Genomic DNA, 18,419 nt, shown 5'->3' with positions numbered 1-18,419 from the left:
TCTCAGGGGGTCTTAAGGGTATCTGGGAGAGAGATTTAGGTGAGGTTATAGATCATGATAATTGGCTTTCCGTTTGTAAAACTGTGTGTTCTAAGTGCACTTCTGTTAGTGTGCATGAACTTAATTTTAAGTTTATCAACAGAATCTATCTTACACCAATACGTTTGCATAAGATTGACCCAGATAGATCTGATTTATGTTTCAAATGCCAAACTCACAAGGGCACCTTTATTCATTCTGTTTGGGAGTGTGATAAAGTCCAGATCTTTTGGGGGAAAGTACATACAGCTATTCAAGAGATTCTTAATAAACAGATTACCCTGTGCCCTAAATTATTTCTGTTAAATGCCCATTTGGAAGATGTATTTGATTATTTTATGAGACAGATATTTACATTGCTGGTTTTCATTGCCAAAAAATGCCTTCTGCTTCTTTGGTCTACTCCTGAGGTGCCCTCGTTGAACTTATGGCTGTCCCAGATAGCAGCAATACTCCCCCTTGAGAAACTAACATATGACTTGCATTAAAAAACTACTAAGTTTTGGCATATATGGTCTCCGGTTTGGGATTATCTAAAGATCCAAATTTAATCTTGGCTTCATCATTTTAACTGTGTAAACTTTCTTTTCTATTTTATATATCTATATATCTTTGTGCTGAATAGCCCTTTACTCCTTACTTTATACCATATACCTGAATGTGTATATCTGTATTCATGTGTACAACTGTTACCTGACAAGAGCAACAATTAAAAATTTTTTTTTTTTAAATTGCAAAACCTGTTACAGTATTGGTGCCTGAACATTGATTTTTACAGACATTGTAAGTGAGCCAAGTTTAATTCCTCCCTGCTCTACATTCACATTCTCCAACTGGTGGCTTGTGTTTTCATGTTAGCCACGTAATATTAGCCTTGTGCACCACAAGGCCCAACCAAGATGTTGTATGTATTTCAGAGGAAGTGGCACAGAACTGGTGTGTATAAACATAATAATAAAATAAACTAACAAGTAGAAACTGGAAAGAATGACAGGAGCAGTCGTGTGAAGTCAGCAGTGTGAAGTGAAGTCAGAAAAGATCCATCAGGGTCTGTGATAGCTCTGGAGCTCTAATTTGCTACTTATGATGATTCACAAGATTCAGTGTCCACATCACTACAAGCTACCTAATTCAAAAGAAGAAATAAAAATGACTTAAATAAAATAGTGTAATATTAAGTAAAACTGATATATCCAGCATCATTACAGAAAAAATAATATGCAAGGTGCAATACAGCCTAAGGTGCATGTGGTCATACCTGTGGCATGAGAATGTGCAAGTTCTGGAGTGGGAGGTAGTAAAATAGCTCAGTATGGAGGACCATGGCTGGAATATTGCAGTACTAAAGCAACAATGTTCATGGCTGGAATGTCACAGATGACCTGTGTGGTTGGTAAACAGTGACCATATAGCAATAGGTAGTAACAGATCCCATCAGAATGTGTATGAATGAGAGGGAGGCAGGTGGAAAGGTGAAGATGCAAGGAGTAGAGGTCGTAAAGGTGGATGACTTCAAATATCTTGGGTCAACCATCCAGAGCAATGGACAGTGTAGAAAAGAGTGAAGAAGAGGGTGCAGGCAAGATTGCTGTGGGTGGAGACGGGTGTCAGGGCTAATGTGTGACAGAAGGATAGCAGCAAGAGTGAAAGGGAAGGTTTACAAGACTGTAGTGCATCCTGCTATGATGTATGGTTTGGAGACTGTGGCTCTGTCTAAAAGACAGGAGGCTGAGCTGGAGATGGCGGGGATGATGCTGAGATTTCCGTTGGGAGTGACAAGGATGGATGAGATTAGAAATGAGCAGATCAGAGGGACAGTGAAGGTGAAACAGTTTGGAGATAAAGCCAGAGAGGCCAGGTTGAGATGGTTTGGACATGTGTTGAGGAGGAATAGTGGATATATTGGGCAAAGAATGTTGGAGATGGAGCTGCCGGGTAGAAGGAGAAGAGGTAGACCTCAGAGAAGGTTTATGGATGTAGTTAAGGTGGACATGGAGATGGTTGATGTGAAAGTAGAGGAGGCAATGGATGGGGCAAGATGGAGGCAGATGATCTGCTGTGACGACCCCTAAAGGGAGCAGCCGAAAGAAGAAGAAGAGTAACAGATCCCATCAGTCAGGTAGTGTAGTGGCTTCAAATTCTGTCTAAAGTGAACAACGTGCAATAGCATACTATACCATACTGTAGTATACAATACAATGCTACTCTATAAAACATACTACTCTATGATACACATATTATATACACTATATTTCCTAAAGTATTCACTCACGCATCCAAATAATTGAAATCAGGTGTTTCAATCACGTCCATGGCCACAGGTGTATAAAACCAAGCACCTAGGCATGAAGACTGCCTCTGCAAACATTTATGAAAGAATGGGTTGTTCTCAGAAACTCAGTGAATTCCAGCATGGTACCATGATAGGATGCCACATGGGCAACAAGTCCAGTTGTGAAATTACCTTGCTACTAATATTCCACAGCCAACTGTCAGTGGTATTATAACAAAGTGGAAATGATTGGGAACAACAACTCACCCACGAAGTGGTAGGCCACATAAAATGACAGAGCGGGGTCAGCGGATGCTGAGGTGCATAGTCCGCAGTGGTTGCCAACTTTCTGCAGAGTCCATTGCTACACACCTCTAAACTCCATGTGGCCTTCAGATTAGCTCAAGAACAGTGTGCAGAGAGCTTCATGGAATGGGTTTCCACGGCTGAGCAGCTGCATCCAAGCCATACATCAACAAGTGCAATGCAAACTGTTGAAAGCAGTAGTGTAAAGTGCCGCAACTGCACTCTAGAGCAGTGGAGACATGTTCTTTGGAGTGAAGAATCACACTACTCTATGATTGAGTCTGGGTTTGGTGGTTGCAAGGAGAACAGTACTTGTCTGACTGCCTTGTGCCAAGTGTAAAGTTTGGTGGAGGGGGGATTATTATTCAGGAATTGGGCTTGGCTACTTAGTTCCAGTGAAAGGAATCCTTAATGCTTCAGCAGACCAAGAAATTTTGGACAATTTCATGCTACTTTGTGGGAACAGTTTGGGGATGGTCCCTTCCTGTTTCAACATGACTGTGCACCACCACCAGTGCACAAAGCAAGGTCCATAAAGACATGGGTGAGTGAGTTAATTTTGAAAGAACTTGACTGGCCCGCACAGAGTTGGGATGAATGGGCCTTCTTGTCTAACATCAGTGTCTGACCTCACAAATGTGCTTCTGGGAGAAAGGTAAAAAATTCCCATAAACACACTTGAAACCCTGGTGGAAAGCCTTCCCAGAAAAGTTGAAGCTGTTATAGCTGTAATGGATGGGCCAGCATCATATTAAACCCTATGAATTAAGAATGGGATCTCACTCAAGTTCATGTGAAATTCATGTGAAGGCAGACAAGCAAATACTTCTGGCAATATAGTGTGTATGATACTACAGATCATATACTACAAGTAAAATATAACATAAAGAATGTACAAAATGTAACAATTATTTTAATTTAAATAATTTAAAGCGTGATCTTGGAAAGTAGAGTCACTGTTGTGCCTTCTTTCCCAGTGTTGTGTTCACAGACCAGGATAAATCCTCAGATATGTGTTTGAAACTGCATACATTTAGAATAGAATAGAATAGAATAGAATAGAATAGAATAGAATAGAATTCAACTTTATTGTCATTGCGTATGTCACAGGTACAAAGCAACGAAATGCAGTTTGCATCCATCCAGAAGTGCTTAGCAGCAATATAAATATATATCTTACAATGTACAGTAAGTATAGTATATACAGGTTAAAAAAATATGAGGGGGTATGAACATGAAGGGGGTTATACAGGTTATAAACAAGAATGTACAGGTTATAAATATGAGGGGTATAAGTACTATGAACAGGTTATAAATATGAGGGGGTATAAAGTACTATGAACAGGTTATAAATATGAAGGGGGATAAGTATGTACTTATGAACAGGTAGAGTATTTACACAGTATATACAATAATGGGCAGTATATACAGCAGATGTAAGTGCCGGTAAGTGGTGTTGAGTGGTGTGTAAGTCTGTGTGTTAGGGTACAGTCCATTGTTATTTAGATGTCAGGAGGCAGAGTTCAGGAGTGTGACAGCTCTTGGGAAGAAGCTGTTCCGGTACCTGGTGGTCTTAGTCCGGAGGCTCCTGTAGCGCCTCCCAGAGGGCAGGGGGGTGAAGAGTCTGTGTGCTAGGTGACTGGGATCTTTGATGATTTTCCCAGCCCTCTTCAGACACCTTCCTGTAGATGTCCTCTATGGCAGGAAGTGGTGCACTGATGATGCACTGGGCAGCTTTCACCACCCTTTGCAGCGCCATCCGGTCTGAGGCAGAGCAGCACCCGTACCATACTGTGATGCAGTTGGTCAGGATGCTCTCAATGGTGCAGCGATAGAAGTTCACCAGGATGTCTGAGGACAGGTGGTTCATCCTCAGCCTCCTCAGAAAGAAGAGGCTCTGGTGAGCCTTCTTTACCAGCTTGGAGCAGCTGGTCGTCCAGGTGAGATCCTTGGAGATGTGGACACCAAGGAACTTGAAGCTGTTCACACGCTCCACTGCCGTCCCCTTGATGTGGATGGGTGGATGTGGGTCAGCATTCCTTCTGAAGTCCACAATGAGCTCCTTAGTTTTCTCAGCGTTGAGCAGAAGGTTGTTAGTGTCGCACCACTCAGCCAGACGATCTGCCTCCTCCCTATAGGCTGTCTCATCATTGTTTTTGATGAGGCCAAGCACCGTGATGTCATCTGCAAACTTAATGATGGTATTGGAACCATCGACAGGCTTGCAGTCATGGGTGAAGAGGGAGTAGAGGAAGGGACTCATCACACAGCCTTGTGGTACACCGGTGTTTATGGTGATGGTGGATGAGCAGTGGTTGTCCCACCGGACATGTTGGGGTCGGTTGGTCAGGAAGTCCAGTAACCAGTTGCACATGAGGGAACTAATACCCAAGTCTGTGAGTTTTGTGATGAGTTTTGAGGGGATGACTGTGTTGAATGCTGAACTGAAGTCTACGAACAGCATCCTGATGGAGGTATTTTTATTGTCCAGGTGTGAGAGGACAGAGTGCAATGCTATGGAGACTGCATCTTCTGTGCTCCTGTTCTGGCGGTATGCAAATTGGTGGGCATCCAGGGAGGGGGGGGGGGCAGGATTTGAGCTGTGCTAGGACCAGCCGCTCAAAGCACTTTGTGATGATGCGGGTGAGGGCTACCGGGCGGTAGTCATTCAGTCGTGATGGTTTGGAATTTTTGGGTATCGGGACGATGGAGGTGGTTTTGAAGCAGCTTGGTACCACAGCACGGGCCAAGGACAGGTTGAATATGTCCGTCAGCACTCCTGCCAGCTCACCAGAACATGTTCTGAGAACACGTCCAGGGATGCCATCAGGACCCGCAGCCTTGTGGGCTTTAATCCTGCCCAGCGCCACTCCTACGTCGGTGGGAGAAAGAGTCAGTGGTTGGTGGTCTGCAGACACATCTGTCTTGGTTGCAGTTGTTGGGTTCCCTTTCTCAAAACAAGCATAGAAATTGTTGAGCTCGTTGAGGAAGGAAACATCAGAGGAGGCGGGGGAGGGGTTGGTGGTCTTGTAATCTGTCATAATCTGGAGTCCTTGCCACATACGCCGGGGATCGGAGTTGGAGAAGTGTTCTTCTACCTTTGTAGTGGTGTTTGGCCTTTTTGATGCCCTTCTTCAGCTCAGCCCTGGCTGCACTGTAGGCCTGTGCATCTCCCGACCTGAAAGCGATGTTGCGGGCCTTCAGCAGGAGACGAACATCCCGGTTCATCCAAGGCTTTTGGTTGGGGTACATGGTGATCTGTTTCTGGGTGGTGACACTGTCTATAGTGGTGGAGATGTGGTCCAGTACAGATGAGACGTACTGATCCAAGTCTGTGTCAGAGAACATATTCCAATCTGTGTTTTTAAACCGGTCCTGGAGCACGGCGTCTGTCCCCTCTGGCCACACTTTTGTTGTCCTCACAGTGGGTTTCACACATTGGATGAGTGGTGAGTATTGAGGTGTGAGGAAAAGGGAGAGATGGTCAGATTGTCCAATGTGGGGGAGGGGTGTTGCTTTGTATGCCCCAGGCAGGTTGGAATAAACATGGTCCAAAGTCTTGTCCCCTCTGGTATGGCAGGAGACATGTTGGTGGAATCTGGGGAGGACTGTTTTCAGGTTGGAGTGGTTGAAGTCACCAGCAACAATAAAAGCAGCCTCAGGGTGTTTGGTGTGTTGTTTGCTAATGGCTGCATGAAGTTCTTTCATAGCCAGCTTAGCATTAGCGTCCGGGGGTACATACGCTACAGTGATTATGATGCAGTTTATTTCTCTTGGGAGATAATGAGGTCTGCATTTGACCATTATAAATTCCACATTAGGTGAGCATTGTCTCTCGGTAGAGTTTGTGCACCAAGCTTTGTTAATATAAATGCACAAACCTCCACCTCTGGTCTTGCCAGAGTCTTCTGCTATCCTATCAGCTCAGTGTATGTGTCGTCCTGCTAACTCAATAGCGTAGTCCGGGCAGCCGTTGTTTAGCCATGTTTCGGTGAAAACATGAAAACACTTTTCCCACCATATCAACCTTAATGAAGAGTGGAGCATGTCCACTCCTTCCAAGTGTAGCCCTTTAAAAGGAGATAAATAATAAGGTCTAATACAAAAGTTTAAGTTAAATAAATAATTATACAATAGTTGTGTTTATAATTTTATTTTTTATAAAAGTTGACACACTTCCGGTTTTCTTAAAGTTGGATTGGAATGTACTAGTTTGCCAGGTGCTCAGTGCAACCAAGTCTACCTTGCCTGTCAGTAACTCTCTGTGTCTCACGTGATTGGAAAGATCAATGTTTAGCCTGTAAGAGCCCTTAGTGATTGGTTCTGAGGGAGGGGGCGGGAATGGGGGGTGACTCGAACAAGAGGGTGAGAGAGAGTGTGTGGAACAGCGACGGCACTGCAAAAGACATTTTATCCAAGGTTTTTGGAGAAAAATAAGTTCATTACTTGCCCTAGATTGTCAGTTTGATAACCCGTGTGTGAGTGGGTAACTGTATCTGCCAAATGTGGTTGGCTAGATAATTTAAGCAGAATAGAACTGTCGTATATTTTGTCTGTGAGTAGCTCAGCTTTCCAGTTTGTAAGCTAGTGTGTTCCAGTACAGCTCCTGTGCAATCTGATTTGCGTAGCAACACAAGTCGACTAAAACAGTCACACGTTCATCCGTATCCAGTTCCCCGTGCCATTAATGAGGGACTGTTACTGTAGCCACAGGAGGACAGTCACACACCATGAGAAGGGAGTGGGGGCTGTTCGCTAATCCTGGCAAGTGGAACTTTCATCAGCCCAAGCATTGTCCAGCAAGATTGGAGCATCCAGGCGTGAGTAAAAAACCCTTGTCCTGAACTACTGAACTAAGGTAACTTAGAGCTCTAACCAGCACCCTTATCTTTTCATTTTGTTGGCTCTACGGAGTGAAGCGACCAGTGTTTTTACTGTTTTAAGGCCACCACACACCCAAGCCACGAAACAGGCCTGCAACTGGTTCAGACACTAATAGGTATAGGTAGATGCATGCATGCTAGCTATATAGTACCAAAGATTTGTTTCATTGAGTTAGTACAACAAACAGGGAAAGGAGTGTATTTTTGTTCATCCTGGGACTATCCATCCATCCATCCATTTTCTAAGCCGCTTCTCCGTCAGGGTCGCAGGGGGATGCTGGAGCCTATCCCAGCAGTCTTTGGGCGGAAGGCAGGATACACCCTGGACAGGTCGCCAGTCCATCGCAGGGCAGACAGACAGACACAGACAGACACTCACACCTAGGGGCAATTTAGCATGTCCAATTGGCCTGACTGTATGTCTTTGGAGTGTGGGAGGAAACCGGAAAACCCAGAGGAAACCCACGCAGACACGGGGAGAACATGCAAACTCCACACAGAGAGGACCCTAGCCGCCCGGCCGGGGAATCGAACCCAGGCTCTCCTCGCTGTGAGGCAACACCATGCCACCATGCCGCCCTCCTAGGAATATATTGAGTGTTTTGTGTAACTTGAATATTGCTCATATAATTGCTCCACTTTGTTCTGCCTTATGAACAGACCCAAAAAGGGGACAGAAAATATCTCCCAGAGAGAGCAAATAAGCAACAATAAACTAAATTGCAGTTTGAGTCAAGTTAAAATTTGTAATATTGCCTTGTTTGCAGTCTTGTTTAATTTACTAAGTACTGTTGGTTACCTAGCAACATAAACCAGTCAATACTAAGGAGTTGTTACAAATTTGACATTTACTACTGGAACCCAAGCCCCCCTATTTATTTCATAAACACATGCATAAGTATTCACCATAGAGGGATAGGGTGGCTATGCAAGGATGAGCTCCTTGGTCTTGCTTATGTATAGAACTAGGATGTTGTCTGAACACATAGCAGCCAGACGCTGTACTTCCTTGTCATTGCCCAATATCAGCCCTATCATTGTTGCATCATCCACATACTTGATGATGGTATTTGCATTGTGGACAGGAACACAGTCCTAGATGAAAAGAATGGACAAAGTAAACAGCCCTGGGGAGCATGAGTGTTCAGTATCAGTAGGGAGGCCTGGTTCCCAGTCTGACTGAGGGTGGCATTCGGACATATGTGTTGAGGTGCTCCAGGTGGGATAAAGTGATGTGCAGGACTGTGGAGAGTGCATCCTCAGTGGAGAAACTGGTGCAGGAACAATGGTTATAAAGCATGTTTGAACAACAGCCAGTGACAGAAACATGTTGAAGATGCTGGTGAATAACTCAGTGAACTGAGCTATGCAGCCTTACAGGACCCTTTCTGGAATCTCATCTGAGCCTACTGCTTTCCTGGAGTTCACACATGTGAAGCTCTTCCTCACAATATGTGTCTGTAGCACCAATGGTGGGTCTGATGCTGTGGGTTGCACTCTAGTGGTTTCCCTACTACCCTTTCTCAAAGCAGACAAAGAAGCAGTTGAATTATTCAGCTAATGTGGCATCAATATTGGACAGGACTGTACTGTTGCTGTTGTGGTTGATAAGAGACTGAATGCCTTGCCATCCTCATTGAGGGTTACGGCAGATGAAGCACTTCTCAATTTTCTGGCTTTGAGCTCTTTTGGCTTGCTTGATGCCCTGTTTCAGGTTGGCTGTATCACCTGTCCTGTAGGCTGCATCCCGTGCTCTCAGCAGATAACGGACCTCGCTGTTGACCTCGTTGTTTTTTCCATGAGCACTTTGCTAGTGTAGAGCAAGAGAAGCTGCATAAATGTGAATGGATTGGGTTAAAGGCTGTGAACAGTCTTGAAATTTTTTATACTGGTTACCTGGAGCTGGACATAGACATCATGGGTAAAACTATTCTAAATAAACATATATTGATTGGTAATGACCCATCCAGCCCTGCTGTCCAGTGAAAAAGAATGAATGCCATAAAGAAATGTGTAAAGAATATGGTGCAGCTTTGTTTCAGATCCCTCTAGTGCAATTAGTGGCTCCAGCACTGTAGTCTGCATTGCAATACTGTCAGCAGGTGGAGTCTCTAGCAAATGCTAATGCTCCAAGGAAGGTGTGATAGCAGGGAAAAAATTTATTTTGTATCCCAGCAGGTACAATGGTCTTGACTCCTGTTATGTGTCCTCAGCTTCACTGTGCTACTGGCATGCAGGTTGTAAAAGAAAGTAGCAATCCCTACGCCTTTCTTATTGTGCTAAAACAACAGAAGAATGGAAGTATCAGGATGTCTTCTTATACCCATTGGACTCTACAATGCACCTGGATCGAATGTTTGTTGAAAGTTTTTCCTTTACTGTTCAACACCATCTTGAGTGACTGGATACAGTGTTTTCTCATCAATAAGACCTTAAAGTTAATGTGGGCACGAGCAGTGGTGCTACTCTCTTTATAAATCCAGTTATCTTACTATGCCACTTTCAATTAAGGAATGACAGCAAACGGTGATTCACAAATATATATGAGAACTGTTAAATACTAAGATCATCTATTCTGTCCCCTATGAGGTCTGTTCAAATAAATGAATGTTAGGTGGCAGATGTGCAACATGACAACACTTCATTAGACAGTTTAATAAAAACTAAACAAACAAAAGCTTAATCACAATCAAGTTCCATCATTAAAGACTTAACATACTTATATGGTTCGTACAACCATCAATGATTCCCAAGCGTTTAAGGAATATCCACTGAACTTAAAGCAAATCACTTAATCACAACCTTAATTTGGCACAAAAAACCACAAGCAACCAGTAAATATGCCACAAGAACATAAATAAATAAGTAAATTAATAAAACACAAATCCCTAATCTCTACACAGGATCAATGAGTTTTAATCGGTTTTAACCAGTCTACTTGTAAGGTCTGCTCTATATTATTTGATTTTGGTAAAGAACCACAGTTACTGGTGGATTTCCGATTGGAGTATACAAAGTAGCCTATAGTGGAAGGGGGAATGCAAGACTGGGTAGAGGAGCACCAGCAGCGCTTGAGACTACCATATCATATATTCGCAAGGTTTATGGAATACAAATGATTCAAATTACCCTTTACTATCCCCAAGGTAATGGACAATGTGAGCAGTTCAATTGTCCCTCACATGACCTCCTCAGGACTTGAGCAGAAGCAACACTGACCTAGGTACCCTCCTCAAGTGCTGTTTACTTACAACACCTTTCCTCACCAGTCTACTTGTAAGACTCCATATTATTTGATGTTTGGTGAAGCTCAGCTGTGCTTGAGACCACTATACCAGCAAACATGTTGACAACTCGAAGTTCAAGCTGAGCAAAGTAATCAGACATACAATGCCCATGCCCTTGGCCCAGAATTAAGAGAGGAAAAGCATACTATTCAGGGCAGAAAAAAAATTCAGGATTATTGAACCTGTACATATTTTATGAAGACTATTTAGAAACCATATTGTTTTCATGACCATGCAGTCCTATATTCTGCTTACTTTGCATTTTGACAAAGTAAATAAAAACGTTTTCCAATAAGATATCAAGCTAATGTCACCAAAATCACAATGACTGAGAAAGATTCTGAGAAATCATTGGGCCTTGTATGAAAGCTTAGAAGGCCCTAAATGTCTACCACGGTATCTGTCATTAAAAATATGATTATTGTTGACATGTAACCTATATAATGTCCTGGATAATTGCATATATTCACAATCTTGTTATATAACTTTATTTTTATTTATTCTTTTTGGCCATTTGACATTTTGTTCATTTCAAAATTATATGTCAGTTTACATATGATAAACTTTGATCTGAACCCTGGCAAATTGCTTGACAAGACCACTGACCTTTAGGTCATGAGTCAGATTTTGTCAGAAATGGCATCACCATTTCTGTTTGTCAGACTAAAGATTACAGTAGCCTTTTCTCAATCAAAATGATGTCGAATTTGGATAAATATGGATGCATGGCAGGTAGCATTTTAAGCTAACAGTCCAATCAAACACAACTGGGTTCTTTCTTCTGGAGAGCAGTGCTACAGTGAAACATTGCAGACACAACCATGACAACTTTGCATTCTGTTCTTCATCACTGATTGTAAAAATGTAATTCATGAGAGAATCCACTACTACATCTTATAATACACTGCAAATGTATTCAACTTTAGTAGACAATCTTCCCTATTGAGATCTTTTTTTTTTTTTCGGAGGGTGTGCTTTTGAGGATGATGTAACCATAAGAGGGTTATAAATGTGTTTGATCTCTCCTGAAATCCTGTTGAAACGGGGTTTGTCCTGCTACAAAAGGTACTGCATCAAACTAATGTGGATCAATTTTTTAAAATCCATTCCATGTTTATAGTGTGATGATCCATTTGAAGTTTGTATAACTATTCTCTCTTACATTTTATTTAAGACCAGCCTCCTGACATGACCACTGTGGTACCTCTCGAGAATGCTACATTCATCCGCCCAGCCACATTTTACATCAGTGGTTTGTACAACATGCAACATACAAAGTATTACTACATGTTTTTGTGCTTTATCTACGCTGTGACTGTACTAGGAAATTCTTTTATAATAGGCACTATATACCTGGCACGAACTCTGCACACTGCAAAGTATATAGCTGTCTTCAACTTGGCCTTGTCTGATCTGTTTGGAAGCTCTGCTCTTATTCCAAAGTATGCAGACATGTTTCTGCTTGAGGACCAGTACATATCTTACAAAGACTGTCTGACAAGCATGTTTTTTATTTTTCTTTTCATGACAATGCAGTCTTATACTCTGCTTGCTTTGGCCTTTGACAGAGTAATTGCTATATGTTTTCCTCTGAGGTATCATGCTATTGTCACCAAAACCACAATGACTCTGATCATTGGTGGCATCTGGCTTGTCTCTATATTTCTTGTTGCAGTCCGTGTAGCTCTGATTGCCAGACTGTCCTTCTGTAGCTCTACCACAGTTTACAGTTATTTCTGTGACCATGGCCCCATCTACAGACTAGCGTGCAATGATAATTCTCCTAATTTCATGATGGCCTATGTCAATATTGCTGTTATGCTTTGCCTTCCATTGATGCTAATAGCTATCTCATATGTTTGTATTGGTGTTGCACTGCTTAAGATCTCACATGGTGTTGATCGAATGAAGGCTATGAAAACTTGCACTTCCCATCTCATGTTAGTGGCCATGTTTTATCTGCCAATTATTGGTGTTTATATTACAGCTCTTACAACATACATACATCCAAACACTAGAATAATTAACTCTGTTTTGACACAAGCAATTCCACCCATGTTAAACCCCATCATATATACTCTGAAGACAGAGGAGGTATTGCAATCTATTAAAGTACTCTACAAACGAGTCAAGGTGAATTTTGCAATGAAAAATCCCATGAAAATCTTTGCAAAGAATTAAAATGATATAACTATAGTTATATATACTATGTAGTGAAGGTGGACATGGAGATGGTTGGTGTGAAAGTAGAGGAGGCAATGGATAGGGCAAGATGGAGGCAGATGATCCGCTGTGGCGACCCCTAAAGGGAGCAGCCGAAAGAAGAAGAAGTTTGGCTTACTGGCATAAACCAGGGGATCATTCAATTTTTTTTGTGTTTTGTTTTTGTAGTTAGAGGACTGAGATTTCTCTATTTAGGCTTGCATTATATATATATACAATATATATATATATATATATATATATATATATATATATATTTTTTTTTTTTTATTAAAATAGGTGATTGTACATGATTGTATTTGAATGCACTTCACTTTGAATAAATGTCTATACACTGCTTAAACACTGCCTCTCACTCTCACTGCTAATCTCAAAGAAGATGAGCAGAGTAGGGAATATGGACATTTTAAGCTCAGCACTGCCTGCAGCAATATTTTGCTTTTAAAATTCACTTTATAAATAACCTTTCATTACCCAGTTACTATTACTAAGACAGTGTTACTTTCTGCTAACGTTGTGTTAACTCCAAGCCAATGATGGCATAGAAGCACAGTATATCTCAGCTCTCTACTTTAATCACATACATGCTTGTGACAGACATTGTAGTAACACATTCTTTACTTTGACTGTTGTAATTTGTTATTCATTCATTATCATTCACACATTTTCAACAAAAGTGTTTGATATGGTGTGTAATCATTGTTAAAGCATTAAAATGTAATATTCAGTCCCCAGTCTACACAGTCCATATATGGAAACAAAGCTGCACAAACACCTGTTTTGATTTCACTGTTTTTGTGAGCTTATGAAATCTTATGCATTAATATATTTCTGAGTTGGCATTCAGCAGGTAAGCCTGTTATAAGGAGCATTTCAGCACAGAATTCAGCACCAATGGTTGCCCTGGGTGTAAAATACATTATTGAACAACATTTACATGGAATATACATGATGGATGGGTTTATTGGCAATTAATAAAAACAGAGCTGAGCAACAATCTTGCAATAGTATAAACATGTAGTAGGTTTAAAAGTTGATCTACACTATGTAATTGATAGGACATAGTAATTCAATAATAACTACACTGGAAGTAAGCCAGGCTCAACTCCCGGACAGCCACCAGATGGACTATCATGCCAAAGAAACAAAAAGGGCAAAACATGTCTAGCATGCCAAAGCAGACCTGACCTAACAAAAAGAATGAGGTTTAAGTCACCAAGTTTGCTGTAAATTGAATCAATGATGTAACAAACAGCAATGAAAAATCTCTCAAAGACCTAATGGCCTCACACACATGAACATAAAGCTCTAACACACTCCCAGATAGATGCTATTGTCCTTGAAAACTTGCTTTTGTTCAGACAGCAGCATTTTTGATTGGTAGACGAGAAAATAGCAGCTAAATGTCAGCAACTGTCATGTTGGGGCTGAAGGCATTCCAATAGTCAGAGGCCATATAACAAGCAGGGGTCAAGGCAGAAGAATTAGCAAAGGCAGATCCATATTTTCAAAACCAAAAGACCAAGAAGGAGGAAAACAGAAACAATATGATTGTAGCCCTGGTGTAGGGTCCCTTTTTTTCTTTGGCTTGTCAGTGTGGGAGGAGGCAGGTAATCACGGAGCCAGCCGTGAAGTGCGAGTCAGGCAGGTATATGGGCACCCTGGGGTCCTTAGAGCGGTGTGGCTAAGCTAGGAACAACAGCGTTTGGTGGCAGTGGTTGCAGCATTGGGCTGGCTTGATTAAGAGACCGTGGTTTTAAGTGATGGACCGGCACAAACGAGGTGCCTTGGTTACTGGTGGTGTCGTGTTGGAAGCCGAGCTGTGCGGAGGTGCGCTGCTGCGGCCGTGTTAGATGTGTACACGAGAACCATGTATGTAGCGGGCAGGTAAGAGCGTCGCTGTCCGCGTTGTCATAAACGTCTAGCCCCCACTTGATGCTCGTTGCTGTTTTAAGCGCAGATGTGAACCCTGTCCCTTGAGCCTGATCCATCTTGTTAGACTCTGGAAGAACGATCGATACAGCAACTGGCTGCTTTTCTTTCCCGCTCTTCTTTGCCGTTTTCTTTTCTTTGTTGCTTTTCTTGGCTGCTTTTCTGTGTGCTTTTCTTTGTTGCTTTGCTTTGCTGCTTTTCCTTGCTGCTTTTCTTTGTGTTTTACTTTGCTCTTTTCTTTTTTTAGCTTTTACTTTCTTTCTTTTTACTGGTGTTTTTTTTTATGCTGCTTTTATTCCCGAGGTTTATGTATTTTTATGATTTTATTTGTAGACCTCCTCTGATGCTGCTGTGAAATGTTTTAGGTTTTTAACACTAGTGTTCTTAATTGTGAGTATGCAAACATGGGCTTCCTCATAAGTAGTATTTGGATTGCCTAACTGGGGAGCTGGAAGTACAAGGGTTTACTCATCTATTTTATGTAGTTTAGTGTAGCCCTTTAAAAGGAATTAAATAAAAAGTTCTGGTACATAAGTTTGATAAATAAATAATTATACAATAGTTAACGAGGGACTGTTATCACTGCAACGGGAGAGCCGTCCCACACTGAGAGGAGGGGGTCGGAGCCGTTCGTTAATCCTGGCCGGTTGAACCTTCAACAGCCCAAGCAACTTCCCGCGGGGTCGGAGCCCCGGGCGTGAGTAACGAACCTTCCTTCCGAACTACTGAACCAAGATAACTTAAAGCTCGATACATCACCCTTTTATTTCATTTTGCTGGCTCTACGGAGTGAAGCGGCCAGTGTGTTTACTGTTTTAAGGCCACCACGCACCCGAGCCACGAAACAGGCCTGCAACCGGTTCATTGGGTACATTGGGTTTTAGCCGGCATAGGCATATGCACTGCATGCTAGATATATGAAAACAAATGATTTGGTTCATTTAGTTATTACTGCACAAAGGTAAAGGTGTGTATTTTGTTCATCTTGGGAGTATGGTTAAGTGTTTATGGTGAATTGTACATTCTTTACATAATTGCTCCACTTGTCATATGTTGTTACACAGAACCAAAAAGGGGACAAGAAGTATTTAAACTGATAACCTTGCAAAGAATTAATCCAGAGAGAAAATAAGCAGCAATAAACTGAATTACAGTTTGAATCAAGCTAAAACGGGTGATATTGCTTTGTTTACCGTCTATTTAATTCACTAAGTACTATTGGTTACCTAGCAACATAATCCAGTCAATACTAAAGAGTTTTACAAATTTGACATTTACTACTGGAACCCAAGCCCCCGTACTTATCTCGTAAACACATACATAAGTATTCACTGTAGAGGGAAAGGGGCGCTACATTAGTATCAGTGCTTGCTGACTACGAAGCTGGGAATCAATTGGAGCTGGGAGTCTTTGTGGTGTTCACTAATGTGACCTGATTGCAGTGCAATATAGTGCGATTGCTGTGTTGAGATTTTCTTTGATTGGGTTGATGGGAATTTAATCATGTGTGTAATAGAATAGCTCTAGCTGATTTCCCACTCCGTACCTGAGCAAGCCCTGGTAAAGGGAATTTCCTTTTAATACCAAACTGACAGTGTGAACAATTTAATAAAGTCCTTTTTATATTTTTTAAGATCTGTGTTGTGACATCATTTCTTGCGGAGCTCCCCTTTGCTCCAGGCATAAACTAAGGGGTGGCGTAGTCTGGCATCGTAGTTAACGGGGCGCCACACAAAGGAAACCGGCTCAAACTCAGGTTAGGAAACAAAGATGTTGCACACACTACACCAAACAAAAGGGTGTATAAAAGGGTTATGATGAGTCAATGGTCACTTTTCAACACATGACAAGGAGGAGTTGCAGACACAGCTGGCAGAAAGTCCAGAGAGGAGGGCAGTCCATCTGCTGTCGACAGAGTCGACAGGGTCAGGACCAGCAGTGTGAGCTGGCTGTGTGGGTCCCTGAGAGGCCAACTCGTGAGGATCAGAAACACGACAGGGAGCTGCTCAGAAAGCAGGTACCAGAACATGATGGGGAGTCAGGAGAAGAGGACCTGAGAACTACCACAGGCAAGTAGCTTAGAGTGGCATGATGAGGGCAGACATCAACAACAAAGTACTCTCCACAGCACTGGACAAAGTTTTGAAGACAGGTTGAGAGAGACCAGTACTTCTTGTTGCACTGAACAGAGCCTTGAGGGTCGGCATTGATGAGCCAATGTTTTCTGCAGCACTGAGCAGAGCCTTGAGAGCATGCATTGATAAGTAAATACTCTCTGTAGCAATTGACAGAGACTTGAGGGCAGGCATTGATGGGCCAGTACTCTCCTTAGTGCTGGATGGCTGGACAGATCCTGTGTCCAGTTCCATGGTTCCCTTTTTTTCATAAGAGAACCTCTGTACAGTTCCACCTAGTTCTATCATCTTCAGCTGGTATCAGACACACCTACCCTGTTGGTCCACCCTGTAGATGTAAAGTCAGAGATGATAGCTTATCTGCTGCTTCACAGTTTGTGTCACTGCAGTGCTGAGAATGATCCACTACCTAAGTAACACCTTCTCTGTTGTGGTTCTGTGGAGGTCCTCATCATTGAAGAACAGGGTGAAAGCAGGTTAACAAAGTATGCAGAGAAACAGAGTGGTTCATCAAATAAAATTGTCAAGTTAATCAGTAGTAGTAATCAGACAACTCAAGTTCAAGCTGAGCAAAATAATCAGACATACATTGCCCATGTGCTTGGCCCAGAATTAACAGAGGAAAAGCATCATATTCAGGGCAGAAAAAAAATTCTTGAAGGATTATTGAACCTGTACATATTTTATGAAGACTGTTTGGCAACCGTGCTGTTTTCCTGACCATGTAGTCTTATACTCTTCTTACTTTGTCTTTTGACAGAGTAAATGCTAAATATTTCCACTGAAATATCAGGAGAATGTCACCAAAATCACAATCACTCTAATCATTGATGTTATGTGGCTTTTCCATGTTTTCTGTGTCCTTCTGTAAATCTGCCACAGCTGGAAGATATTTATGGGATCATGGCCCCATCTTGAGACTAACATGTAATGATAATTTTATTAAGTTTAAAATGGCCTATGTCTTTATTTCCTTCTATTAATCTAATAGCAAGCTTGTATTACTTTTGCTCTGCATAAGACCTCACAAATCCTGCATTTCGCACCTCATATTAGTGGTGATGTTTTCATTACTTGCAGTTCTTTGAATTTTCCTCACATTATTTAATAAGGGAGTTTGATGTGGTATATAAACATTTCAGTTTCAAAATGTAGTGTTTAGTCTCCATTTTACATAGTCCATATATGAAAATAAAGCTGCACATTCAGCCTGTATTGATTTCACTTTTTGTGATGTCGTGAGAACTAGCATGTTTACACACATGCAACCTATAGCAGGTAAGCCTCACCCCTTCACACTAATGTTTTAAGCAGTGTCTTTGGCTTCCTCTATGAAGGACAT

At 41.9% G+C, this 18,419-nt stretch overlaps 1 protein-coding gene across 1 annotated transcript; it reads left to right on the top strand.

Annotated features, from left to right (window-relative positions):
- Positions 1-11,975: 11,975 nt before the first annotated feature.
- LOC108439241 (olfactory receptor 1496-like) lies at positions 11,976-17,558 on the top strand. Its single transcript, XM_017717511.1, has 2 exons — positions 11,976-12,914; positions 17,538-17,558. Exons 1-2 carry the CDS (start codon positions 11,976-11,978, stop codon positions 17,556-17,558), a joined length of 960 nt encoding a protein of 319 aa, XP_017573000.1.
- Positions 17,559-18,419: the final 861 nt, after the last annotated feature.

This window comes from Pygocentrus nattereri, chromosome 18, assembly GCF_015220715.1.
Source record: "Pygocentrus nattereri isolate fPygNat1 chromosome 18, fPygNat1.pri, whole genome shotgun sequence".
Taxonomy (NCBI): Eukaryota; Metazoa; Chordata; class Actinopteri; order Characiformes; family Serrasalmidae; genus Pygocentrus; species Pygocentrus nattereri.
Note: the sequence above shows the minus strand (reverse complement) of the source record. Positions and strands in the feature narration are given on the sequence as shown.

Coding starts and splice junctions, on each gene's coding strand:
- LOC108439241 (XM_017717511.1), top strand. CDS start 11,976: ATGACCACTGTGGTACCTCTCGAGAATGCTACATTCATCCGCCCAGCC. Junction 12,915..17,537: donor TTAAAGTACTCTACAAACGA/GTCAAGGTGAAT, acceptor TCATCATTGAAG/AACAGGGTGAAAGCAGGTTA.